Source organism: Lampetra planeri, chromosome 30, assembly GCF_965212315.1.
Source record: "Lampetra planeri chromosome 30, kcLamPlan1.2.h2, whole genome shotgun sequence".
NCBI lineage: Eukaryota > Metazoa > Chordata > Hyperoartia > Petromyzontiformes > Petromyzontidae > Lampetra > Lampetra planeri.
Genome location: NC_136136.1, coordinates 11,810,849 through 11,838,005, shown reverse-complemented (window position 1 = coordinate 11,838,005; position 27,157 = coordinate 11,810,849). Strand labels below are relative to the sequence as shown.

Below are 27,157 nucleotides of genomic sequence, written 5' to 3'. Positions count from 1 at the left end.
TAGTACTGATTTATTTTGACGATCCCGGATGGATGATTGGCCAAGTAAACCCCCGACCAGGGTTAGTACTCACAACACTTTCCGACTGCGAGCCGCTCTCTCTACCGCTGAGTGCTCTGGCCGCCTTTAATACTGACAGTCGAGCTAATTTAACAGTGCGCTACCCGACCGTCGTGCACACTTACACCAGCGTTTCCTACCCAACAGAGATTCTGCAAGCCGCGCAGACAATGGCAGAGTAGTGCCGTGGTGAACGGTGTGCCCTGCTCGAGTGCAAACAACCCACGTATTTTGGGCTTGGGGGACGATTTTCAGAAATATAGTTCAGAATCAAAATGTTTATTTAGACTGGAGGAATCCGATGAGCTCTGAAGCTCTTTTCCACGGATGTGCAGTAGTCACCGTTGAACGTTGGCGTAACAATGCGTGCATATTTTACAAGCGTGCATTGCCTTAATGAATGTAATGATGGCAATTAAAATGCAACCACCGTGTGTCATCGTCTTCCTCCAGTTATCCAAGTCATCGCCGGGTTTAGACAGGGGTTTTGCCTTCCGCTCGTCAGCAGTGTGCGCACGCGCGCAAAGTCTTCCTGAAACCATTTCCAGCTACTCAGGTGAGACCATTACTGCAGAAGTACTCCGCATTACCACACGCACGGCCCTCTGAGCCCTGTGTGCACCCCAGGGGGTGCTGAAGAAATTGCCGAGGTCTACCGGTGGGACTTTGGTAAAGGGCCGGGTTCCAGGAAAACCTCTCCGGCCTGCTTGTGCATGCAGCGCCACCGGGGTCAACCGGTGCCGTCAGCCGCCTGCGCTGCGCGCCAGTGCGCCCCTTAGTCCGCTGGAGACTGCCTCTGATATATTGGTAGTGCAGTCGAAGCTAGCGGGGCTTCAGCTCCGCATTAATCTTGGCCCCAAAGGTGGCAAGCGGCACTTAATCCTGCTCGTCGGAGAACGCGTGCTGGAGGCTTCCCCCGCAGGAAATCCCGTGCGCAGCATCTCTGCGGTGGTGTGGTTTCCGCACGAGTGAACGGCTTTGTGCTGTATCGGGACGTGTGAGTTCGGGTCGTCGTATCTTCGAGCGTTGCTCGTTCCGGAAGCTGCCGTCCGCTGTACCATACAGACCGGTGCCCAAGACACCGTAGGTTCCGTGCGAATACAGCGAGCGTGTCTCCTATGTTTTCACAGCGAAATACGTGTCTTCATGGAAAACTTTAAAAATATATATGAAATTTGGCGCTTCTGCTGCTGCTGCGTTGGCAGCGGTGCGCAAGGAAGGACAACAGAAACTGAACACTGTCATCGAAAATAGTTTGGACACAAAGCGGAAAAAATACGTATGGTCTAATCAGCGACGCTTTCAGGCAATGGAACGTGAAAAGGGTCATTCCCCCGAAACATGATCTGCTTCTATATGTTTCCCTTTGAAGGCCAGAGTGTTGTTGATGGATGTGCTGAGCCTTTGTTATCTATTTTCCAAGTGGTGCGTTGGTTGAAGCATCCTGGCTTTGGTTTTGTTTTGCCAGCCTCGGTGCATTCACTCCGAGCTTTGCAGCGCGCCCTGTGTGGGTCACACGCACGATTCACTCCGCGTGGGCTCCCAAGTCTGGGAGTGCTTTGTGCTGCGGTGCCCGGCTCTGCTGTCCTGCAGCCATTAGTAAAGTACTCGCGGCTTTAGAGACCGGCAGCGATGCGGATAAGCATTATGGAATTCACAACGCAGCCGCAGTGAGGAATTGAGAATGAGTTCGCTGGAGAGGCTTCACGCACGCCGCACATGCAAGGAGAGACTGTGATGTAGCCATGTTTTCCTGCTTTTAGTCATCTCGGCAGTCATTAAACATGCATCGCTAATTACTTTCTCGGCAGGGACGTGGCCCAGCGGAAGCTCGTTTTGCCGCTCGGAGGAGATGTTTCACGGTTCGAATCCGGCAGGGTGCCCTGGTTAATACCGTGGGTGTATTGACTATAACATAGCACACACGCCGTCTGCTTTGCTGTGGATGTTGAAGGTCGCGTGGTGTCGTTCAAAAGAGCAGGCCATTGCGTGCCGGCGTCATGCTCCTGGGACGATGCACGGCAACATCGCCCCCCGCCCCCCGCCCCCCCCTGCTGCTGTGAGACCACTGCAGGCCGTGTCTCTGTTTTAATGTTGCGACTTCCTTCCTTCCTTAGCGATTGTAGCCCGACAGTTGAGTGAGATTGGCAGGAATTTGTGGAGTCTACCCGACGAAAACTTTCCGCGATTTTTTTTATGGAAGGGGGAAAAATTGGACCACGTCGGTTTGAACGCGACGGCAGAAAGGATTGAACGACGGCGCCCGCTTCATCTGCCGGGCGCGTCCCCTCCGCCTCCTCCGTGTTGGTTCCCGCGTGGAACGTGAGCGGAGCGGAGCGCCTCCTCGCGGACTGCTCCCCCGCCGACATGGCCCGTCGGAGGCGCGACGGACGGCGTCACCCTCGCACAGAATCCTTCGCCTGGGAGGCACGGACAGGATTTAAAGCTTTTTTTTAATTGGGTGCAATTGTGAACAACAGCCATATCAGACATCAGCGTAATCATTGGTTCAGTGCAGCTCAAAGCCTCGGTCACGATAAGGCGCGTGCGGTGGAGACAGAAGATGTCCACGTATGAGGCCTTGAGACCAGAATCGGTGATTTCACCGACATTGTGTTCATCAGGGAGGCAGTTCCATTTCCGGACAGCAGAGTGAAGAAGGGAGGGAGCTTCTGTCCAGAGAGCAATGTTCTTGTCACGGGGGGGTGGGTGGAAGGGCGTGGCTGGACATGTTGTTTGGACCGTTCAACATGCTGAGTCCCGCCCATGGCTGGCTCACGGAGCCGCGTGCCCGGCCTACACCGAGTCGCCTCTCTGTGTGTTACTCGGGTGTGCTTTGGCTCCGCACGGGCGAAACGTTCCCGGTCCACGTGGCCGCGCGCGAGCCCCGTCGACAGTGGGCGCTCGTGCATGCGTGCAGTCGCCAACCTGGGCTGGATAGAACGGAACTCGGGGAACACGGCACAATACTTGAACAGCAAAATGATCCAGGAACAAGAATATATGCATGCAAAATATAATAAATAGTAACATTTTATAGGTGACAACTCGTTAAAGTTCAAAGATATATTCAACTCGAAATTGTCCGTGAAATGTCATATTTGAAGCACCGCAGACTTCCCACACACGCACTCTGCCCCTCACTTCTCAGACCTCTCGGACACAAAGACAAAGATCCCCCGTATAGCCTTAACAGACTGTTGGGGTAAGTTCTGTTTGCGAGTAGCAACTACGCAGGCCGGGACGGCACACGAGGGAATGGGTGAACAGCACCACACCCAGCAGCCTTTATCTCCCCAGTGGTGATGTTTACTCATTGCACCAGGTTCTCATGTGAGGCTGAGTCGACCTATGGGAGACCCAGGAGCGATTTAATCATCATCAGTGGTGTTGGCTTTGAGCGGGAATCAAACTCGCGTCGCCGGGTTCGTAGTGCGGCGCACTAACCGCTGCATTATCGCTCCCCACACACAAACACAGACATGCACAGACAACGACAGCTGCCATTCGCCATGAAGCAATTGGCTGGCAGTGCAATAAATCATAGTGCAGTTTTCATCACCATACATTATTGCATTGTCTCTCAGCGGTAGATTGGTAAAAGTGAACTTTTATTGGTCCCTGAATCGACCCACAGAAGCCCCCCCGGCGCTCCGCACGTCGATTCACGCTGCGCCCTGCGCCTCGGAACGAGGATGAAGAGGGGTGACCCCAGAGCTGCGGCGAGTGGTCCGCTCCACCCGCAAGCTCTCCCGTAACTTTACGATGCCCAATATCGCACCTCCGGTTTGCTCGGAGTCGCGAGAATTCTTATGACAAACTGAACTCATGACGTTTAAACTGTTAAACTATTTTCTATATTACCGGGGAAGACCCACTGAGCTGTGCAGCTCTTTTCCGGAAGCAAGCTGACAACAAATGATATTAGCTCAACGAAGTGTCTTATCACGTCGAATTTTCTGGTAACAGTCAAATAATCTTAAAAGCTTGTTTCTAAATGCGGAGGGAGACACCGGAGGACCCGGAGAAAATCTACGCCGACCACGGAGAGAGAGAGACACAAACTCCAAATATTTCTGCGATGTTGGAACTCGTTCTGTGCTCTGGCCGCACACCTATACACGGTGCCTTCCCCTATGTGTCTTCTTAAGAATATATTTAATTAAAAGAGAAACGAATTCTGCAAAATAACGTTTAAATCAATAAATATAAATATCCCCTTACATCCTTCACGGGCTGTTGGGGCAAGTGCTGTTTGTGAGCACCTATGAAGGCCGACACGGCACACGAGAGGTGGGTGGCCAGCACCACGCCCGGCTGCCTTTGTCTCCTTAGTGGCAATGTTTACTGCACATGGCACTAGGTATTCATTTGAGGCTGAGTCGACCTAAGGGAGGCCCAGGACCCATTCAGATAATCGTCACTGGTGTTGTCCGTGAGCGGGGATCGTACTCGGGCCGCCGGGTTCGTAGGGCAGCGTAGCGCTAACCGTGACACGACTGCTCCACAGTTAATTGATATATGGCTGTGTATGTATTTGTATATATACACACGGTATTCGTATTGCAGTAAATATTTTAAATAAATACAAATTGTGGCATGATCAGAAGCACGAAATAAAATCCATATTTAAAGGCTGCAGCATGACCACTGTGTTCCACGTCTCCCATAGCAACAAAGCATCACCTGTGGCAACAGCACTGGCAAAGCTCTGTGTAGAGTGAGGTTTGTGGGAAGGCAGGCGATGCATTGTATTGTCTGCCGACCGTATGTTCTTTCGCCTCTCACGTCGTTGCAAAATCCTATTAAATTGTTGCCATTTGCATGCCAGCACAATAAACGTAAAAAATGTGTCTCTTGCAATATGAAAGGCGGCGTGAAACGATGCACTCCGTGTATGTGAGCCAGGGCCCAGCTGGGCGCCTTGAGTCAGAGCAAGTGACCCCCCCCCCCCCCGTCGACGCAATGCGCGTGATGAACGGGGTCCTGGCTCACGGCGCCCCCCGCGGAGCGCAACGCCGGTGGCTGCCTTCCAGAGCCCCACCCCTCTTGGTGGTGTCCCCTTGTCGCTACACGCAATTCTGGTGTCTAAGCCTCGCACGCTAGAAGGTTGTCGCACATCTTGACTACTTGACGTGGGTTTTTTTGAACACTTGGGGTCAGGGTGTAAATACTCGGGGCATTGACCGCGCACGTGTGGCCCTCGGGAGGGGCCACGCCGGGCTGGGTCACGCCGGGCTGGGTCTCGCTCAACCTCGCGTGCTCTCGCTGCTCCCTGCGGACACTCTCACCAACTCAATTGCTCATTGTAACACTTTGCGTGGCCATCTACTTCCGTGTAATTCATAGAAGTCATTCATTCACTGTTTAAATTTGTAACGCACACGAGTTGAACTCAAAGGGACATTCAAATCGTGGTGGGGGCTTGACCTAAGCCCACTTGGTGGGGAAGTCAACAGCGGTTTCCCAATGGGTCGACTCGCCCCTGTCATAGGAATCGGGAATTCTGCCGCTGGCTCTGCAGGGCTGTACACGGAAGTTGAGCTCTGCTTCAATGCCCATATGTTTAGGAACTCACTTCACTCCGAGTGAAGTACAATCGTCCCTCGGTTAAAGTGTTTTTTCGTTCATATAAAAAATACCGTTCACCGAAAGGAAGCATTAAGCCGTTCCAAGACGATAATACGATAATTGTTTTTTACCCTTTTATCTGGCAACAAAACTGACACCTTTTTTTACAAGGAGTCATGTTTGCATTGATCATAATACCTGCAGTCATAATGCAAACAAAAAACATGACTCTGAATATGTATGCACTGTCCTTGAAGTTGATGTATGCATTGTCCTTGTAAAAAAGGTGTCAGTTTTGTTGCCAGATAAAAGGGTAAAAAAACTATTATCATATTTTTCTACTGGCAAATGAGGTTCCAATGGTGCCGTTCCAAGACGTTCGGAAGTTTACCTTTTTGACCCTAAAAACATAATTTGTAACATTTAAACACTCAATATTAAGAAATCAACATAAGAACATATTGATGGATTAATAGAATTACAGACAACGCCATGTGAACAAGGCCAGTCGAGGTCGAAACGCTCATAAATGGGCGTCGCTGATTGGCTGAGGGCGTGGCTCAGCCCCACTTATCAGTGCTCGGATTGGCCGAAATTGGCTCCCGCGTGCATAACGTAAACATGTTACCGCTACATCATCATGCTCACGTTAATCACAACCATGGGGTCCTATGGGAGGCAAAACGTTAACCGATGTCACTGTTAACCGAGGGACTGCTGTACTGTGTGAACACTGAACGTGCAGCCTCAATGCCCAGACACTTTTAAAGTCTTAACTCAGGACAAATCCATTGCTTGTGCAGGAGAGGGGTGGCGGTTTTCATGGATCCCTTTCATTTACAATCTACTTAGCAGCCAACGCGGATGAGACTATCACATTTGCAGATTTATCCAAATCTCCAAAGCCGAGCAAAAATCTATCATCACAATAAAAAAATAACTTAGGCCGCAAAAACCCCACGGGTTTCAAACAACACGCGAAAACGCGTACCAAGAGCACCCACCTCGTGCATTATGCAAAAACCATCAGCAGTTCTGAAAGAACTGCATTGTGGTCCTCTCTTCTTCGATCAACCATCAGACGCAACGCGAGCGAAGGGACTAATTGATGGGCAGCAGTGAGCGAGAGGCCAGTTTTGCCCTTATTGGGACTCGGCAGTGCAGGAGAGTCGCCGATACTCTCCGCCGGAGAGCTCGTCTCTGGGAGTCGTGCAACATGGCATCCCCTGCCTCCGCACAATTGGGGCCCATTAGCTTGGCTGATGCCACCAGTGATCACGTCCGTAAACGATGAACGCACACCTCAGCCGGGAACTCCCCTGGGGGTCTGCACACCTCCCGTGCGGCTTCACAAGTTCACGCTTAGCCTGTGTAGAGTAAAAAAAATACCCCAGCTTTGCTCGGTGTTTACCGTTTGATAAACAAAGGTTCAGGATTCTGTGAGGAGTCACGAGGTGCACGCAGCTCACCTCATTTGAATCATTGCAACGAGCCAGATTCCGTGTGGCAACAAAACCTTCTCCGCTGCGATCTACAAAGATTGCGTACGTTTGCCTTGGAAGGGCGTTCATGGGAAATTGTGGATGCATACATTGATTTCTAACATGGTTTTTGTACCATTTTGTTGTTGGTTTTTTGACATCACCCGGCTAATAATAATAATGATATTTATAACGCGCCAAGCTCGTGGCTGCTCGAAAGCCTCACCAAACAGATCGAGGCCTTTAGATGTTTCTTGAAAGTCTTGAGTGTATTTGATGTTGCAGGTGTGCAAAGGGATAGAGTTCCACAGTTTAGTGTATAGTGTAGTATGTAGTGTATAGTGTAGTGTATAGTTGTGTAGTGTATAGTCGTGTAGTGTATAGTATAGTGTATAGTAGTGTAGTGTTTAGTGTAGTGTATAGCAGGGGCGGTTTCTTCATTAGGGCGATTGGGCGACGCACCACCAATGTCATTCAACCACAGAGTCACGCTAGCCGTCACTGTGCCTCTGGATATAGTCCAATCAGCGTCATGCTACGTTCTGTGGAGTACCGCCTCTTTTTGGGCGATTTCCCTCCAGCTGAGAATCGCCCCGAGTGGTCCCATAGACTTACATTCAAATATGTTTTTTTTCGAACGGGGGCGCTGCAATGCATTCTCTATGGCTTCCGGGAGGGCTCGCCCTAACGTGCTTACGTCATCATATGTGCTTACGTCATCATACGTAAGCACGTTTCATCCAACAATATAATTTGTCGCCACCTAGTGGAATCTTTAATAAAATAAACTTGAGTGATTTGTTTTAATAGTGAGTATAGAAACAAACAAGATGTATTGTAAGAGTCACTTTATGTTTCATTAATATTAAAGAAGTGAAGTTGCCTTTACATGCTTAAGCTGTTAATTTATCCATTGCATGGGTGGACCTTATCCTTATCAATCATCCAGACATTTGCCCCCCCTGAGAGATTTTGCAGGAGCCGCCACTGGTGTATAGTCGTGTAGTGTATAGTGTAGTGTATAGTCGTGTAGTGTATAGTGTAGTGTATAGTCGTGTAGTGTGTAGTGTAGTGTATAGTCGTGTATTGTATAGTCGTAGTGTGTAGTGTATAGTCGTGTAGAGTATAGTGTAGTGTGTAGTGTATAGTAGTGTAGTGTATAGTCATGTAGTGTAGTGTGTAGTGTAGTGTATAGTCGTGTAGTGTAGTGTATAGTCGTGTAGTGTATAGTCGTGTAGTGTGTAGTGTAGTGTATAGTCGTGTTGTAGTGTAGTGTATTGTATAGTGTAGTATAGTGTAGTGTATAGTGTAGTGTATAGTAGTGTAGTGTATAGTAGTGTAGTGTATAGTAGTGTAGTATAGTGTAGTGTATAGTGTAGTATAGTGTAGTGTATAGTAGTGTAGTGTATAGTAGTGTAGTGTATAGTAGTGTAGTGTATAGTAGTGTAGTGTATAGTAGTGTAGTGTATAGTAGTGTAGTGTATAGTCTAGTATAGTGTAGTGTATAGTGTAGTGTATAGTAGTGTAGTGTATAGTGTAGTATAGTGTAGTGTATAGTAGTGTAGTGTATAGTGTAGTATAGTGTATAGTGTATTGTAGTGTGTAGTGTAGTAGTGTATAGTAGTGTAGTGTATAGTGTAGTATAGTGTAGTGTATAGTAGTGTATTGTATAGTCTAGTATAGTGTATAGTGACGTGCGGCTGTAACAGTTTGAGACCTTTTTGGTGTCCATGGCAGATTTTGAGTGACACTGCTCCTGCTGCTGCGCAGGGTTCTACCATGAGCTTCAGTGCAAGGGTTTCTATGTTCTTTGGTTCTTTCGCTAAAGTCACGTAGATAGTAAGCAAGGATAGAGAGTAGCGAGGCGAGGTATGGTGCTGGGGAACCGGTGGTCAAGGATGTGATGACAAAGGCAGCCGCAATTGTGTATATTTGTCCTGCTGGCGAAAGGGAGCCAACGAAGAGTACGGAGAGCGGTGGCCAAGTCGAGCTGTAGACGTCGGGGCCGAGAACGACAGGAGCAAGGTTGTTCTGTAGCCCTTGCAATTTGAGGATGTTGCTTGATAATGACTCGGCGAGATTGGCATTACAGCGGTCGAGGCGAGACCCCGACTGTAGCAGCAGGCAGGCGAGGGTGTTGGCAAGGTCGGTGTTGACGAAGGGGCCTTGAGACGCTGATGAACCACGCCGGGCGGCAGCGTGGCGCAGTGGTCACACTCGGGGGTTCCATTCCCGACTCGGGGCGGGCCGTTTCTGGCCCTTTCTGTGCTGCGGGGCTTGTTTGTCCTCCCTCGTGCTCTGCATGGGTTTCCCCCTCCCGTGGCTAAGGGGTTGACAATCTCACTCGTATTCGCAGAAGAAGCAAAATAATGCTGAGAATTACCTGAAAATCACTCAATTGGGTTGACACGTTATCGGCACCGTGCCCGAATGCGAAAACTTGGCAGCTTTCTTCCTGAAGAGAGTCGAGAGAGAACTGTCAAATAAAGTGTGGGAGTGGTGGTAATAAAAATCGTTCATCAACTCGCATTCTCATTCGATGGTCCTTGCAGCGGCAAGAGAGTAGCGCTGGTCGTGTGGGCAGTGCGGAGGGCCGACGGGCTGGGGGACCGGCGCGCTGGGGGGCCGGCCGTGACATGGCGGCTCGCTGCTCCGGGTGGCGAGCGGCAAGAGGAGAAGCGGCGGTGGTGGTGGGGAGTCTCTTTAGGGACGAACATCGACTTGTGCGATAACAACAATGGCAACAACAATAACGATGATGACAACAATCACGACAACTATCGTATTGGCGCAATGTGCAGCATCGCTCTGCTTTACTCGGCGGCTGCTGTGCAGCTCCTGCTGCAGCAGGGGGGTGGTGAGGTGGGGGGTGGGGTGGTGAGGTGGGTGTGGTGGTGAGGTGGAGGTGGTGAGGTGGGTGTGGTGGTGCAGCAGGGGGGTGGTGAGGTGGGGGGGGGTGGTGGGTGTGGTGGTGAGGTGGGGGTGAGGTGGGGTTGGTGGTGAGGTGGGGTTGGTGGTGAGGTGGGGTTGGGGGGGGTGATGAGGTGATGAGGTGGTGGTGAGGTGGGGGTGGTGAGGTGGGGGGGTGGTGAGGTGGTGGAGTTGGGGGGGTGATGAGGTGGTGAGGTGGTGGTGAGGTGGGGGGGGGGGGTGGTGGTGGGGTTGAGGGGTGGTGAGGTGGAGGTGGGGGTGGTGGTTAGGTGGGGGTGGTGGTGAGGTGGGGGGGGGGTGGTGGTTAGGTGGGGGTGGTGGTGAGGTGGGGGGGGGGTGGTGGTGGAGGTGGTGGTGAGGTAGGGGGGGTGGTGAGGTGGGGGTGGTGGTGAGGTGGGGGTGGTGGGGTTGGGTGGGTGGTGAGGTGGAGGGGATGGTGGTGAGGTGTGGGGGGTGGTGAGGTGGGGGGGTGGTGGTGGGAGTGGTGGGAGTAGTGGTGGGGGGGGGGGGTGAGGTGGGGGTTGGGGGGGATGAGGTGGGGGTTGGGGGGGGTGAGGTGGGGGTTGGGGGGGGTGATGAGGTGGGGGGCTGTGGCCGCGTCTCCGTCTCGCGAAGTCGTCGTGTCAGCCCAGTGCATCGTCTCCTTGTGTAACTTTCAGTTGATGCAAGAGAATATTCTTTTTGTCAATTAGTATTTCAGTAAGATGCATTTCCTTTTTTGATGTCTTATTTATTGACTGTGGAGGTAGTGCAGGGCAAGTGGTGTTTTATTCCGAATAGATTTATATCACAGCTCCCTTTTATAAAAGATTTCCTGTCATGTCCACGCCGTCGCTAATCAATGCAGCCACGAAGACGACTTTGAACCCCCCCCTCACTCCCCCCTTGCTCCCCCCCCTCTTTTCCCCCTCGCCGCCCTCCCCTTCCCCGCATCTTGCCCTCTTGCTCCCCCCTCGCTCCCCCCTCGCTCCCCCGCTCTCTCCCCCTCTTTTCCCTCTCTCCCGGCCACTGCCGTGTTGTGGACGAGTACTTTCCGTGCGCACTCCACAGCCGTGCGTGGTATTCCCTTTTAAGTTGCTCTCTTGTCACTGAACAGAAAAACAGGGCCGAGCGGCACAGAGTGCTCCCGTATATAGTTATGACCACGATAACTGTTGTGCTGAGTTTTATTTGGCGATAATGCTGTGGCTCGGTGATGATTATATAACCATCTTGAATTCGTAGCGCACACAGTTTTCAATGCTGTAATACGTAACTGGTTTTTTTTTGCGTTGAGCTACGTTGTTTTGCAGTGTCGGGTTGTGGAGGGATTCATGACAAAATTGTGGCTTGGTCATTGCATGGGCTAACACAAAAATGAATAATGTATCATTGTGCCACAGAGATATACAAATTATTAAACATATTTAAAATATTTCAGCTGGATAATCCCTTGATATGGAACTTATCCTCTGCAAGGCCAAAGGACACACCCACACACAGCACACACACCCACACACATCACACACACATCACACACACACCCACACACAGCACACACACCCACACACATCACACACACATCACACACACATCACACACACATCACACAGCACACACACCCACACACAGCACACACACACCCACACACAGCACACACAGCACACAAACCCACACACATCACACACACATCACACAGCACACACACCCACACACAGCACACACACCCACACACACCCACACACATCACACACACCCACACACATCACACACACATCACACACACATCACACACACAGCACACACACCCACACACAGCACACACATCACACACACATCACACACACATCACACACACATCACACACACATCACACACACAGCACACAGTACACACGTCATGCTACGTACACATGCACTTTAAATCTGTTACTCGCACGGTCCAGCGGTAGCGCGATCACCCCTTGTTGCAAGCCGGGCACTGAGTCACCTCGTACCCACAGGGACAGCTGCCACTGGGTGTGCCCATTCAAATGTGTTTAGATATTGTGTGATGTAATGCACTCCGGCGTATAGGTGGGCACTGTATGAAAAACACACGGATATTATTAGTATTAATAACCAATCATTTCTTTCCAAGTTGTTATAAAAACGGTGTAACCATGTAAGGCCTGATCAGGACCCAGGAAAAAATCCGCGCGACCACAGGGAGAACATGCAAACTCCAAATATACAGATATACAGGCATTAGGGGTCGAGAGGAAACCCGCAACCTGTATACCAGGCGAGGCAGTTAACATCTCGCCACCGTGGTGCCCTTACAATAACCGTACCTAACTCAAGAAGAGCGTCAACCCTTCTCTATGTCAGCTTCAACTGTGCTGCTTGTTTCTGGGCCATTTGACGTGATGTGCCTCGGGGGGGGGGGGGGGGGTGGGGTCGCGTACGCTTCCTTCTTTGGGACCTGATCGCTGGCCGCCCTCTGTAGGCACGTGATCTCGTGAAACCCCCTGGCCTAATTAATACCGTTCTCTGTGCCCTTGCCCTGCAGGACTCGAGCGAGCAATCGGCCGATGAGCTCGCAGCGCCCCTTCCCCGTGAGCTTGTGCGCTTGGCTGGATGCCAGTTGCTGGACGCAAGTTGCTGGACGCCGCTCACGTGCGGCAGGGAAAAGGGGCACGGGTAACGGAGTGGCAGAGCCGAGAGGGTAAGAGAGTGAGCTGGAGCCTGCCGATGCAGCCGACAAGGAAAGCATTCGGGGGTGGCGGTTGTAAATAATGCACGCGCATCCCTCCCAGGGGAGGCGCTCAAGTAACTCAATTATGTGACCGCATTTGACGTCCAAAAAAATCATCCAACCCGGCGCTTCTTAAAAGGCCGAGTAATCAAGAAATCAGTTGCTTCACCGGACTGTGGGAGAATGCAGATTTCTCAAAAGACTTGTCCAGGTATAATTATTATAACAACTAAGCATCTGAATTTAGGGCTCTTTGTCAATACACTTTTGGCTGAAAGCCTTCCCACACTGTGTTGGTTGTGGTGGCTGTTTTGACCATACTTCACCGTTCTGCTCCGTGTGTATTTGTAGAGGGGGTCCCAGGTCTAGGACAGATATCACTTGCCACGGGCCAGGAGTCGAACTCACGGCGTTGTCGTTTCACAGCGAAGTGCGCTCACCGCTGCACCGCCACTCTGCCTCGTGCAGGTGGTGTTGGCATTTAATGGTGGGAAATATTGAATTGGCTGCGTGATGTTGCAATATTACATGTCTTGCTATCATTGGGATCTTGTCGATCTGCTGTAACCTCACATTTTATTGCATCGGGGGTTTCACCAGCTTTTCAAATTGTGGTTTACGGGGAAGGAACGCAAATTAATCTATTAATGATTTTATACACTGCAAAGGGCATCTGTGGCCGAGTAACATTTCCCAGAAACGTTACGTAGCCAGACACGTGGCGCACCCAGAGAACGCTTGCCGTGCCAAGCGTCTCTCAGCGCAAGGCACGTTGTAGCTGGCGGTGTGGGCCTAATGTAATGAATCACGTGTATCATTGATCCTTATGGCTGTACCCCGGGATAGCAAATAATACAAAATGGCCGAGGAAATTAAATACTTATTTATGGGACACTATTTTTTCCAGGGGTGTACTTAACTCCGCGACTGGGGTACCAATCAACCCAAAACCAGTGCTACTCTGCGATGTCGAAACGCAGCGAGAACGATTGCGCTGAAACCCTGAACGCTCGCGGTACGCACCGTAGTGGTGCATCGTGTACAGCTCGTCGAGATGAGTCGATTGCCACATCGCCGACCATGAACAGACTAACAGTGACTGCATCACGGACATTGTGCGAGAGCCGGAGTACTATGGTACCCCGGGGTACCGCCATAAGGTTCAATTATCAATGGAGTGAATGATGATCATGGATTGTACCCATAGACTCACGTGACCGCGCAGTAGGCCACGCCCAGCAGTGGCGTAATTAATTCAGGGTACAGGGAAACTATTCAGATTCAGATGGACGCTGTACAGCGATTGAGGAGTGAGGGGTTGTTGTAACGTGGGGTCGATTGGTGTGCGTCTGGTATTAATTACAGATGCACGAATGCTCCTCAGTAGAACACTTTGAAATGAAGAGTTACCGTTCCACAACCCTTTGGTGTCCCTCGGTGGTAGAGTCTGTACCCTCGTTACAATCACCGGGAGGAGAGGGATAGGGTGAGCCGGTTACACACACGTGGGGCGACCTCAGCCGTGCCAGGCCGGCCCATACCCAGCCACACTGACCCACACTGAGCCACACCGAGCCACACTGAGCGAGGCATGCGGCCCCAGACGGACCGAGCGGCCGATAAGGTGGAATGCCTCGCGTGCCTGCCACCAGCTCTCGTGGTCCGGCGCGCTGCGTGTTCGCGTGGTCGTCACTCGCGCTGCCATCTCTTTAGAAGAGACACTTCCGCACGGCTGATGCCGATGATGCAGAGCGACAACTACAATGTATCTTTCAGATGGTTAAACCAGCAGACGACCACGTCAGCAGCAGCGGAGTGTTATCGCTGTAATGTCTCCAGGACCGACACTGACTTTGTTAACCACCTCTCCTGGTATATCAGGAGGTCGTGAGCTTGTGAGTCTGGGATTTAACCAACGATGTAAATACGTTGAAGCTGGTGGCATGAGCTTGCGAGTCCAAGAGGTCATGCCTTGTGCTAGTCGCACGAATCCCCTCCGTAACGATGAATCTAGACGCTAGGTGAATGTAGCCGAGCAAACTTCCCTCCATGTTCTGGCTGCTCGCCACGTGGGGAATTCACTGCACCTAGCGCCGTGAACCTGAGACCTCAAAAGGATCACTGTGGAGCGTTGTTGTGGAGAATATAAGTAACGAGATGAATAAGCCGACTGTGCGTCTCCTCCACGTTTTTGTGCCTCCAAATACAAAATTGAAGTATTTTTTACACTTCCTGTCAGCCACAGGGCCTTCTGGGAGTGCATAATTCAGCAGCATTGGTTCAACACAAGCAACACATCGGTTCAACACAACCGATCCTCATAATGAATTGAAGAAATACATTATGAGGTCATACTCATTACACACGAAGTGCTTACTAAAAATAAACCACAATACCGTGCTGATCTCGTCAAGGAGAATAAACCATCACGCAAACTCGGTTCATCCTCGCGGCGGCTTTTATGCTAACCATCGAACAAAGACGGTCACCGCATCACGCACTTTCAGGTGCGCTTCTGCGGCCCTCTGGAACGGTCTTCCGATATTAGGAAGCCACTTGGAGCTATGCACTTTCAAATCTAATTTGAAATTAATTTCTTTAGAACTGCTGTTTGTGTTTATGTTGTTGTTTTTACCCCTGCACCTCCACTTAGCATGGTCGGCTACGTACGGTGCGGAAGAAGTTCAACGTACATACATGCATTCGACTCGCGCTCGTTTAAGCATAAGCAACAAATGTGTGAATGTGTTCTGTTGACTCAGCCATTGCTCAGGCTAAAACAATACACCAGACATACAAAGGTAGAGAGATATTCCCCCTATATCCTGAACAGGCTGTAGAGGCAAGTGCAGTTAGCGAGCATTTCTGGCCGGCATGGCGCACGAGGGCAGGATGAGCACCACGCCCGGCTGCCTCCTGTCTCCCAAGTGGTGACGTTTACACTTCGCACCAGGTACTCATTTGAGGCGAAGTCGACCTCGGGGAGACCATGGACTGGTGCAGATAATCATCACCGGCGTTGGCCTTGATGGGGAATTGATCTTGGGTCGCTGGGTTAATGGCGCGGCGCGCTAACCGCTGCGCGACCGCTCTTCGCAGCGTACCGGGAATGCGCACACACGCGCACACACGCGCACACACGCGCACACACGCGCACACACGCGCAAACACGCGCACACACACGCATGCACGCACACACACGCGAGAGAGAAGCCAACGTGAATGCCATGGTAGTGTACTTGTGTCAAGGGAGGCCTGCTGGCCAGGGCTGGCTGGCAGCCTGGTTGGTGTCAGGGGAAGCTCGATGCATTCACACGATAGGTTACTCCTCGGCAATGATCCAGACTTGAAAGAACACATTTCATTTGGCAGATATATAAATGTATTTATATATACTCGACAAAACACAGTAATCGCAAAACGAAATTTGCAAGCAGAATTTTTTATCGACAGTCATGAAGTTGAACGTGTCATGAGGTGAGAGACGTAAGTTCCAGCACAGCAGTGGACATGAGTTGTTTTGCAATAGCTATTTATCAATAAATATCTATTTAGCAATAAGTATTTGCTCATACTTACCAATCACTATTTACAAAGAGCACACATCCACAGCTTCTTCCTCTGCAGCCAATGAAATCACCCGCCCGAAATTAGGCAAAATGTAACTTTTTCATTTATTGGCGCATCGTCAGGCAATTACACACGAGACACCGTGATTTGTTTGGCCGTGTGGGGAGGTGGAGGGTTCTCAGGGAAAAATTTTGTCCAGATCATTTTGCGGCTTAAGCCAAAGAACCAGTTGTGAATCGTACTACAAATGTTTCGCCGTTGTCAGGAAAATGACCCCCGACATTGACGTGAGACAAGACCAAAATAATTCCGTGCGTTCTCCAGAGCGCGTGTGCACATGTCGGAGTGTCAGTCTGTTCGTAGCTGGAAGGCGTGCGTGTTTGCCTATCCGCGTGTCCGAGTGTTCGTGCGCGTTTTTTCCCCCATCGTCTGAGATTGGCGAAGGGAAGTTTTTTGTTGTTGTTTCCGCTGCATTTGGTTGCGGACCGCTCTAAACCGGCTGATTTTAACTTCCGAACAAAGACGGTCGCTGCATCGCGCCCTATGTTGGCAATGTACGCTGCGAAAGATGTTCTACGTATGTACATACGATGGGAGAATGCCCCTGTCTGCCTCGCAGTTTGTAGAGACGCATTTCTCGGTAGCAGCCTGAGTATCGTCAAAGGTATCGCAAAATAAGTTAAAAATACTTGTGACATCCTGTTAACTTGCTGTGTACGGCCCTGAGCCAGTGCTGAAAATTCCACATTAACAGGGCGGGGTAGAGTTTATCTGCCCAACAATCACTGTCAACTTCCCCACAAAGAGGTTCCCATGATTTTTCATTCCATTTTTGTGCAGGTGCCCACGATATTCTTTTTTTCAAGAGCTTCACGGCCATGGGTGTTATTGCTTTGGAGATGTGTGCACGTTTATCTGTCATTCAGCTCTGATGCGTGGGTGTACTTTTACTTTACTTAAAATTCCCAATAATAAGAATGATTGCTGTTTCTCACTAACACTTGCGTGTAGAAATACACACACACACATATGTAAGCCTATGAAAAAGTCAAACTCTCCGAGAAGTGGCACTTCTTCAGAGCAGAGAGATGGCGCAGAGATTGCGTTATAGGAGATGGTTGCACTTTTTCACCGGGCTGCCTTGAAAGCTTCGAGGTTGACAAATGAACAGTTTCGAATCGATGTATACGCACAATATTTCACACGCTGTGTGTCGATTCAAAGCCATACATTTATCAACTTTCGCAATTTCGGTGCGAGGAGGAGGCCGTCATCCTTCGCCGTGTGTCTCTCCCGGCTCGGGCGCCGGTGCTGCCCCCTCGCTTGCGTGTCGTTCTCAACTACGGCTCCGCGCCACGGGAGCCCGTGCGGAGGGCGCGGGGTTCGTCAGGTGGCGTTGCTTTGTTGCGCGTGCTTGATACAGTATGCGCGCCCGTCGCCCTGGATCGTTGCCGCCCTGGCCGCGAGTGCCGTCGGCGAGCCGAGCATGCGTACGGCCGCTAAGGGGGAGGGGGGGGCGGGGTTGCTGCCACGGTGGAGGTGTGAACGGTCGGCAGGGCCGACGCTGAAGTTGCGATGCAGGGGTTTGCCGGTTCGACTCCATCTCCTGGCGTGGCTGGCCGAAACAGCGGGGCGAGTTTCACTCGGCGGCCAGCGGTGCAAATGGGTTCGCCGCGGCGAGTCGATCGGCACGGTCGCGTGTGGTGGTCGGGTACAGTGTGGGTGCTTCCACCAACTCTGAGATATCTGGCGAGCGTGGAAGAGTAGACCAAATTCCCTGTACTTGGAAACCCTTCCACCAGCAGTGGTGTATAAGACAAGCTATTAGAAAAGCTATAAATATAAAACGAAAGCACTTGATGGCTGCACCTCTGGTGACAACAGACACCGTGTACGGTTTTGTGCACACAGCGTGTTGGTGCCAGTGCTGTAGGATCTTGCGTACGTGCGTATCGGCGTATGTGTTGTAAATCGCACGAATGCTGAATTTGTTTTGATCTAATTTTCCCAACTGCTGCCCTTGGTTCACCTTGGAGATTATTATATTTTATTTCCAGGAATGCTGAACAAATTTGATTAAAAAATATATGAGCAATTAGCCCCGTCGCAAGGAGGTTCCAATGACTTCTGACCAAAGGCTCCTTCTGAATTTTATTTGTTCACCCATATCCGTTCTTTGTTAAATAATTATTTAAGTTTTATTCATTGAACTTTTGAAATAGATAATGTTCCAGGCGATACACCCTACTTAAATCATCATTCCGGTTTTTATTGACTTACTGGATTTATAAGCGTACCAGTAGCATCCGCTGCAATTATGCTCACGTGCGGAAATGAACGGGCTTTTTTATTTTTAAACGTCCTTTTCACTGACAAACGTATCTTGCTGGCCGCTCGATGTACCCACCGTGTGTACCCGGAGGTGGAATTTGTCCCCGTGGCAGCGTCGGTATCGCCACCTCGTAGCGCCGCGGCGGAGCCACACGCTCACCGCCGCGCCCCCTCGACAGAACGAGCGTCGCTTTGAGCTTGGGACGTGCCGGGACCGCGGCGGCCCCAGTTCGCGCGCCCGTTGGCGGAGTGTCGGGAGACGAGCCGGCATGGGGCACCGTCGTGCGCCGGCACGACCCCGCAGCTTCGCGGGCTGTCGACGGCATATGTGCGTGTCGATCGGACGCATCCCATCACATGCAGCCATCCTTTTGTGAATCCTAATGTCAGTGCTCAGTCGCCGTTTAGGGTTTACGTGCCGTTGTTTGGGAGAGTGGCGGTGAAGGGGAGAGTGGCGGTGAAGGGGAGAGTGGCGGTGAAGGGGAGAGTGGCGGTGAAGGGGAGAGTGGCGGTGAAGGGGAGAGTGGCGGTGAAGGGGCGAGTGGCGGTGAAGGGGAGAGTGGCGGTGAAGGGGAGAGTGGCGGTGAAGGGGAGAGTGGCGGTGAAGGGGAGAGTGGCGGTGAAGGGGAGAGTGGCGGTGAAGGGGCGAGTGGCGGTGAAGGGGAGAATGGCGGTGAAGGGGAGAGTGGCGGTGAAGGGGAGAGTGGCGGTGAAGGGGAGTGAGGCGGTGAAGGGGAGTGAGGCGGTGAAGGGGAGAGTGGCGGTGAAGGGGCGAGTGGCGGTGAAGGGAAGTGAGGCGGTGAAGGGGAGTGAGGCGGTGAAGGGGAGAGTGGCGGTGAAGGGGAGAGTGGCGGTGAAGGGGAGAGTGGCAGTGAAGGGGAGAGTGGCGGTGAAGGGGAGTGAGGCGGTGAAGGGGAGTGAGGCGGTGAAGGGGAGAGTGGCGGTGAAGGGGAGAGTGGCGGTGAAGGGGAGAGTGGCGGTGAAGGGGAGAGTGGCGGTGAAGGGGAGAGTGGCGGTGAAGGCGAGTGGCTGTGCGGTTGGCTGTGGCCGTGTGAGCGCTGCTACCAGGCTGAGTTTGTGCGCTCCCCCCGCAATCGACCGTCGGCGGCGGCGGCGGTGGTGGTGTCGGTGGCGGCGATGTCGTGCCGCTGCCTGATGGAGCTGCCCTCATTGTGCGTGCTCTGCACACGGGGCAGAGAGGAATTAGCGGAAAGAGCAAGTCATTTATTTGAGAGTTGCTGTACAAGACATTGCACTAAAAGACATTTTCACAAATTAAGGGCACCGTAATATACGTAGTAGCCTGGAGGCCCGGATTTATCTTATAAATGTAATAATGAAATAAAGTGGTAATAGCAGTTTTAATGATATAATTCAGTACTTCAATGCAGTCCTTTGAATTTGCCTTTGGTGAAAGCATTACAGGGGTGCGTGGGAGTGTTCTCAAAGACAATGAAGGCACATCCGAGACACATCCTGGGCACACCGTCTGTGCTTGGGACAAAATGCAAAAAATATATATTTTGTAATTTGGGTCCCCTAAAATGTCAGGGTTTATTTATTGTCTCTTTAGTCGAACCCACACCTACAATCGTTTGCATATGAAAGTGAGGGTGCTGGTGGGGGGGGGGGCAGGTGGAAAAAAAGCTCCATAGGAATGTCGAATTTCCACCACTGACTCAGGGCCCTCGACAGGAGATGAGCAACTGCTTCAATGTCTCATTGAGCAGTAGGAGATCGCACTGACTTTTGTATTTTTCACACGGCCACACGACAATCAATTTAAATTAAATATTGAGCTAAATTTGGGGTGGTGATATGACCGAGCGCAGAGGTCCGCGGTTCTAACTCGGCAGGCCACCCTGGCCATTGTTGCGGTGCGCTGTCCACAGCCGGTGTCAACAATCCTCATGATGTCGTTCTCAATGAGGAGGCCATCGCGTGCCGGCATCGTGTGAATAGCGCGCGGTTCAAAATGTACTGAATCAACGGAATTGTTTGTTCTCAAAAGAAATTGCAGGTTTTAAATGGGTGGCTTGTGTGTATTCAGAGTCGGTAGATATATTTAAGTCTGCCTTGAAAACCCATCTCTTTAAATGGCCTTCCCTCTCCAGTTTGTTCGGCTGCCCTTGATTCTGTTTTTGTTTCCTGCTTTTCATGCACTGTGCATCGAGATCCTAGGATGGAATGCGCATTATACGTTGGAATTATTATTATTCCAAATTTTTCGGACGTGGTATCCCGCTGCGGTACGAAGCGTGTGGCGTGCACAGCAACGTTGATTTTTAATGACTCACACTGGAGGAACGGCGGGGGGTGGGGGCGGTGACCTCTGCCTGCAGTATCCGGCAGGTAGAAATTATGCCTCGGCAGTAACTGTGACAAAATCAATCGCCGACGTTGTCACCGGCAGCGGCTGCCACCTTTTGGACTTGTCACACTCAAGAGCGCCGGGCCAAGGGGCTTCCCGGAGCAGGCTGACAGACGAGGTGACATTGACCAGTAAAATGCCCATTGCCCAGAGGCCACGGGTAAACAGTGTCTGGTTATATAGTGCATGGCCCTGGCACAGCAGCAGCAGCAGTAGCAGCTGTATGGGGTTGCAGGCGGCAGATCCCTTTTGTTCTGCTCCACTTAACGATGTCAGATTTTCCACAGCACCGGATTTGCCTCTCCGTCTTCACACTGCATTGGGGGGAATTTATTGGGGAAGAAGTTTACGCCTTTTAATTTTGAAGCGACTGGTTCTTGACGGTGTTTACTTCCGGTTGGTTCTGGATAATGCATTGCTTTATATCCCTGCTCAGTGGATGAAACCCTTTTTTGCTTTGTTAGTTTTTTTTGGTTCATTCTATATGAGTTTTTGTTGTTGCATTTTTTTAAATTGTTTGGTTTTTTGTTGATGTAGTAATCCCATGCAGGGGCTGAGTGGGAGGCTGAGTGGGGGGTTGGGGGGGCTGAGTGGAGAGTTGGGGGGGGCGGAGTGGGGGGTTGGGGGGCCTAGTGGGGGTTGGGGGACTGAGTGGGGGTTTGGGGTTTCTCAAGGCACCCAAGTTTTGTTCCCGCGTGAAGCCAAACTCGCAATCAAGAGAACTGGCCAAGCGTCCCAGTGCTTCAGGACCCTCCTAGAAAGCTGTCCTGAGACTCGGCGAGGCTTTCATGGGAAGTAATTTGCCTTCTTCTTACTACGATTGTCATCAACAGAAAATAATAATTTGGCGTCATCGCGACGGCGGGAGGCAGCTTCTAAGCCCCTTGATCTCCGTGCCAAGGGATCTGGGTCAAGCATGTTGAGTGTGTGTCATTAAGAATTGCTCTGCGCATGTCATTAGCACCTCTGATTAACACGGTTGGCTCAGTACGGTGCGAAAGAAGTTCAGCATACATACACACACGCACGTACAGACACTCGGCACCTGGGGCACCCTTGCGGATCTCAAGGGACGTTCCGGTGAGAAATACTTGAATCGATAAAACAAATGTAGAATAAAAATGAATAGCTAGACCGCAACAGAAGTATCGACACTTCTCAAATCCCTCCGCTGCTCTCTAGTGGCAGCGCTGTTCAAGGGCAGATCTAAACATTCACAGGGAATAGGACGTTTCAAGACGCCTTGATAGAGAACGTGCCAAATGTACGACGGTATAATATCTTAAGTGTAAATTACGCGAGAAAATCAGGATGGATTATGTGTAATGTTGAGTTATGTGGTATTGTGTAATGCAGTGTTATGTAACGTTCGATTTGTTCATTAAAACAAGGTTGACCGGATTCAGGAGCGTGAGCACTATTGGGTGGATCTAGGTTAGCCCCGGGGCTGCGCTGAAGCCCTTTGAGCTGCGGGAGAGGCCCTCGCTTTCACGCAATGAGGGGCTGGCAGGTGGCCCAGCGGCAACACTCGCGCCTCACGGCAAGGATTCCCTGGGTTCGATTCCCCACACTGGTGCCTTTCTGTGCGGAGTATCACACGTTCTCTCTCCCCCTGCCTGTTTTTTAGTGGGTTTCCTCCCGCAGCCAGATGCCGTGCGCACGCTGTAAACCGGTGCTGACGAGTTACCTGCAAATCACTCGGTTGGGGGCAATGCATAGCGGCAGCGTCGCCGCCTCCTGAGAAAACGTGGCAGGACCCTCGTGACAAGGAGTCTTGAGACTCGGTGAGGGGTTCCCTGGGTAAACGAGGCAAGTCATCATCATAATAAGAAAGTAAACTTTTCATCTGGATTTTTTTTTTTAGAGTGATATTGTATCATGAACCAATTTTGACATGGCCTAAAGTGCGGGTTAAGGAATGTTTAGGAAATTATAATGTACGGGGTGGGTGCTTTTGGTGCATTGTTTGATTTGTCACGATGCTTTAAAATCGGTTTTTCTGCACCGTTTTGCATGTAACTTTTTTTGCAAAGGGGGCAACCTCGATTCCATTTTAGTTTTACCATTTGAGGCCATTAAAAAAAAAAATTCGCCTAGATATCAGTAAAACGTCAATTGTTTTAGAAATTGATGCAAACGAACGTACATCGGGAACCAGTTGATAGGCACCAACTCAAAACGTAATACTCTCGACTCACTTTTTTTCACCAGACATGGGGGAACATTTCGATTGATAAAAAAAAAAATCCCCTGGTGACATAACCGCCGTGTTGTTTTGGTCAGAGCAGGGGGGCACACCGTTAGAAGGGGGGCCGCGTGAGCGTCTCAACGCTGCGATCGCCGCCCGCGAGCATCGAGACGCCACGGAGACGCGTCGCTAGATCTCGCCGCCGCTCCCTTGAAGATTGGAGGTGTGTGCTCCCACAGTTATCATCATCATCATCGGCGGCGTGGCGGCAATGCCCGCGATTACAGGGTAATGAGAGAACGTGCGGAGCGGCATCGCACGTCCACGTTGCCCGGTTGTCAACCTCGGGGTGGCGGCAATGTCCCATGGAGGCCCTGAAATATATTGCGCAATACAAGCAGAAATCTGACATTCGTGTCCCCTACAGAGGTAAATTAAATTGAGCCTCACTCGCAGCGTGGACGTGCGGCTGTAAAGCTCGTGCGTCGAGCACTGGCGCGAAAAGGAGCAGCTGCTCTTGTGAGTTATGGCTCTCCCCCCCCCCCCCGTCTTTGTGCGTGTCAGCAGAATACGGCAATAAGGCCGATCTCTCATTTTATACCGAGCCTACAACGAGTCAAAGTGATTTCATGCACAAACTAACATTCACACGCCGCGCTCATCTCTGCTCCTAGTCCCTGAGCCAGCGGTGGTAATTCCACATTTCTACAGCAGGGGCGAGTTTTCCCCACAAAGTGGTCCCTGTTTTATTGACCCCGGAAAGATGATGGGTTCAATCAATCCCCAAACCCTGGGTTATACCATAGGCTGAGCTATACCAATTGGTCGACAGAAACTACAAGGCACGTTCGTGTCCCTGGTACCCAGCACAAATCAGTTTCTCTCCCCCCTTACAGTTACAATGGGAGACGTTTTGCACGAGTCATCATCGTGAACAGCCGTGGTCAATCTTAATTTTTTTATTATTTGTTTCTTTCGGTTAAGTCACGTCTAAAGATAAAATAATAAATTAAATTAAATAATAGAATACGACGTTTCGATTGCAACACAAGCAATCATCATCAGGTATAATGAAATAGCGACATAAAATCTAACCAGAAAACTATAGACAGACATATTAGCAGACAGATATCACCAAGATACATAGAGAGAGCAACACAGGTAACAGAGAGAGGTGGTCGTCTCTGTGGGGTGGCCTTAAATAGACAGAGGAGGGCGGACGCAGAGAGAGGGAGGGGGGTTAGAGAAAAAAATAGCATATCAATGAGTTGACAACGAAACGTGGTGCTGCAAGTGCGATGACACGGCAAGCAAGCCTGAAAATCAGGAGAAGGACACACTAAAATTAAATAACCTAGTAAAATATTGAAATGTAATGTAATACAACACAGAGGGTCGGTCAACACACAATTAACGCATAGCCTGGTTGATTACGTATTTCAAAGATTGCTAAGTTAGAATTTAAGTGTGAACATTCCAAATAAAGGACACAGGCAGAGAGAGCAAGTAGTCAGAGAGAGAGAAAAAAAGAAGATAAGTTTAAAACTTCCCCATAGAAGTGGTTCAATCTTAATTTTTTAGAACTTTCGTGACTGCAGGAATTATTATTTGTTTCTTTCGGTTAAGTCACGTCTAAAGATAAAATAATAAATTAAATTAAATAATAGAATACGACGTTTCGATTGCAACATAAGCAATCGTCATCAGGTATAATGAAATAGCGACATAAAATCTAACCAGAAAACTATAGACAGACATATTAGCAGACAGATATCACCAAGATACATAGAGAGAGCAACACAGGTAACAGAGAGAGGTGGTCGTCTCTGTGGGGTGGCCTTAAATAGACAGAGGAGGGCGGACGCAGAGAGAGGGAGGGGGGTTAGAGAAAAAATTAGCATATCAATGAGTGGACAACGAAACGTGGTGCTGCAAGTGCGATGACACGGCAAGCAAGCCTGAAAATCAGGAGAAGGACACACTAAAATTAAATAACCTAGTAAAATATCGAAATGTAATGTAATACAACACAGAGGGTCGGTCAACACACAATTAACGCATAGCCTGGTTGATTACGTATTTCAAAGATTGCTAAGTTAGAATTTAAGTGTGAACATTCCAAAGAAAGGACACAGGCAGAGAGAGCAAGTAGTCAGAGAGAGAGAAAAAAAGAAGATAAGTTTAAAACTTCCCCGTAGAAGTGGTTCAATCTTAATCCACTGGCGGTGTGAAGGCCTCCGCAAGCCGCCGTCGCCTCTCACAATGTCACAAAGCGACGGTCCACCCACAGCTCTCTGCACGCAAATCGAATCTGTTTCGTGCCATCCGAATGGAACAGCCGCACGAGAGATCACCCGGAGAAAGTAGGGTGTCACGCGAGTGCTTTACAACGAGTCCCACTTTCATTGCAGAGACGTCGACAGCACTTGTCCTCTGCAGAAATCGGCCGCCGTCGTTTTTGAATCGAAGGCCACGCCGGCTCGTGGGCACCGGTGGAGCCGTGCCGCATCGTTCGTTTGAGCCGGGGCGGGGGGGCGCAGCGGGTTTGCCGTTAGTGAGAACTCAGCGGCTGGCTCAGCGGTAGCACGGCCAGCGACTGTCCCGGCCGCATTGGCCATTGGCTGTGCCGCACGCGCTGCGTTTGTAAATGTTTCCAAGTGGAACGAGTCATGACGCCGGAGCCGGACGTACAATTGTGTTACGCTCGCGATGAGCCCGAGAATGCGTCGTTTCTCGCCGCAATCGATTAGCACGACTTGCGCAGCCCCCTGCCAGAGACGCTGCTTTTTACTACGGGGATGAGGCAAGAATGGATCCTCGAATAAAACCACCGCCGGCGCCGCCACCAGTTGCTGCGATCCACCTAGCGATGTGCGTGAAAAAGTAATTCGTGAATTTTGAGCGTGTCAAAGACAATCGACTCTTAACAAGTAGGTTGTTGCAGCCAATATTAAGATTTATCATTTTATTCCGATTTTTCTTCTCAAGAGACTTGGCGCAGTTTCGAGTGAAACGGCGCATATCCAATTGCTTAATTTGTTGCTGAGAGTTGTTGATTAACTTGCCGGTGAGCTGAAACAAAAACATTCGGTGCCTTAAATGTTTTGTACGTAAAATGTTTTGTACATTAAATGTTTGTACACTGCATGACAATTGAATTAACTTGGCTGTGTCAAGTGGTGGGGGAGGGTCCTTCAACACGGATTTGGCCAGATCATCACGTGCCCTAACCCAGCAATGAACAGCGGATTGTAATTGCATCTCTTAATTGTGGCGCGTGGGTTTTCAGGTTGACTCGCGTTCTGCACGGAGGTCGTTGCTGCCTCACGCTGATGGATCGGTCGAACGGCGCCAATCAATAGAAGAAAAATCAAGGCGTCGGGCGGAAGAAACTACACCCCACCTACACCCCACCGGAGACGATTTGATGAATACCCCCACCTTTGTGGACATGATATTGGCATCATTGTTCGTATCTGGATCAGCGTGAGCCCCCCGTGTGAGCCCCCCACGTGAGCCCCCCGCGTGAGCCCCCCGCGTGAGCCCCCCGCTCCCATCGCGAGCGGCGGCATCGCCGCCGTCGTCGCACAGCAGCAGGCAGGATGCGTGCGTGGCCCCCGTCGTGGCGATGGATCATGCTGATCCTGTTGGCATGGGGCTCCCTGCTCGTCTACATGGGCGGCCACCTCATCAGAGACCCCGAGATGGGCGAGCACTCGAGCCGAGAACTTTCCAAGATCATGGCCAAGCTGGAACGGCTCAAACAGCAGAATGACGATCTGCGGCAGATGGCCGAAGCCCTGCGGTGAGCCGCCTCCCCCATCCCCCCCCCCCCAAACCTCTCCCATCACGCGTTGCTCGGCCATTGCTCGCATGCGCGCAGGGGAACTACGCGGGCTCAAGCCTGCTTAGCTTGCAGGGCTTGGCGAGAGAGAGCAA

At 50.8% G+C, this 27,157-nt stretch overlaps 1 protein-coding gene across 24 annotated transcripts in view; it reads left to right on the top strand.

Annotated features, from left to right (window-relative positions):
- The window catches only part of FUT8 (fucosyltransferase 8), a 388,964-nt gene that overhangs the window by 332,896 nt on the left and 28,911 nt on the right, over nucleotides 1-27,157 (top strand). For 17 of the 24 annotated variants that reach the window (XM_078608813.1, XM_078608810.1, XM_078608816.1 and 14 more), the window contains one exon: nucleotides 26,508-27,023. In XM_078608813.1, coding sequence (XP_078464939.1) covers nucleotides 26,821-27,023 — 203 coding nt within the window. In that variant the 5' untranslated portion in view covers nucleotides 26,508-26,820. Of the gene's footprint in view, nucleotides 1-12,572; nucleotides 12,729-26,507; nucleotides 27,024-27,157 lie in introns of all 24 variants that reach the window. The other 7 variants (XM_078608817.1, XM_078608815.1, XM_078608805.1 and 4 more) reach the window with 1 other exon arrangement.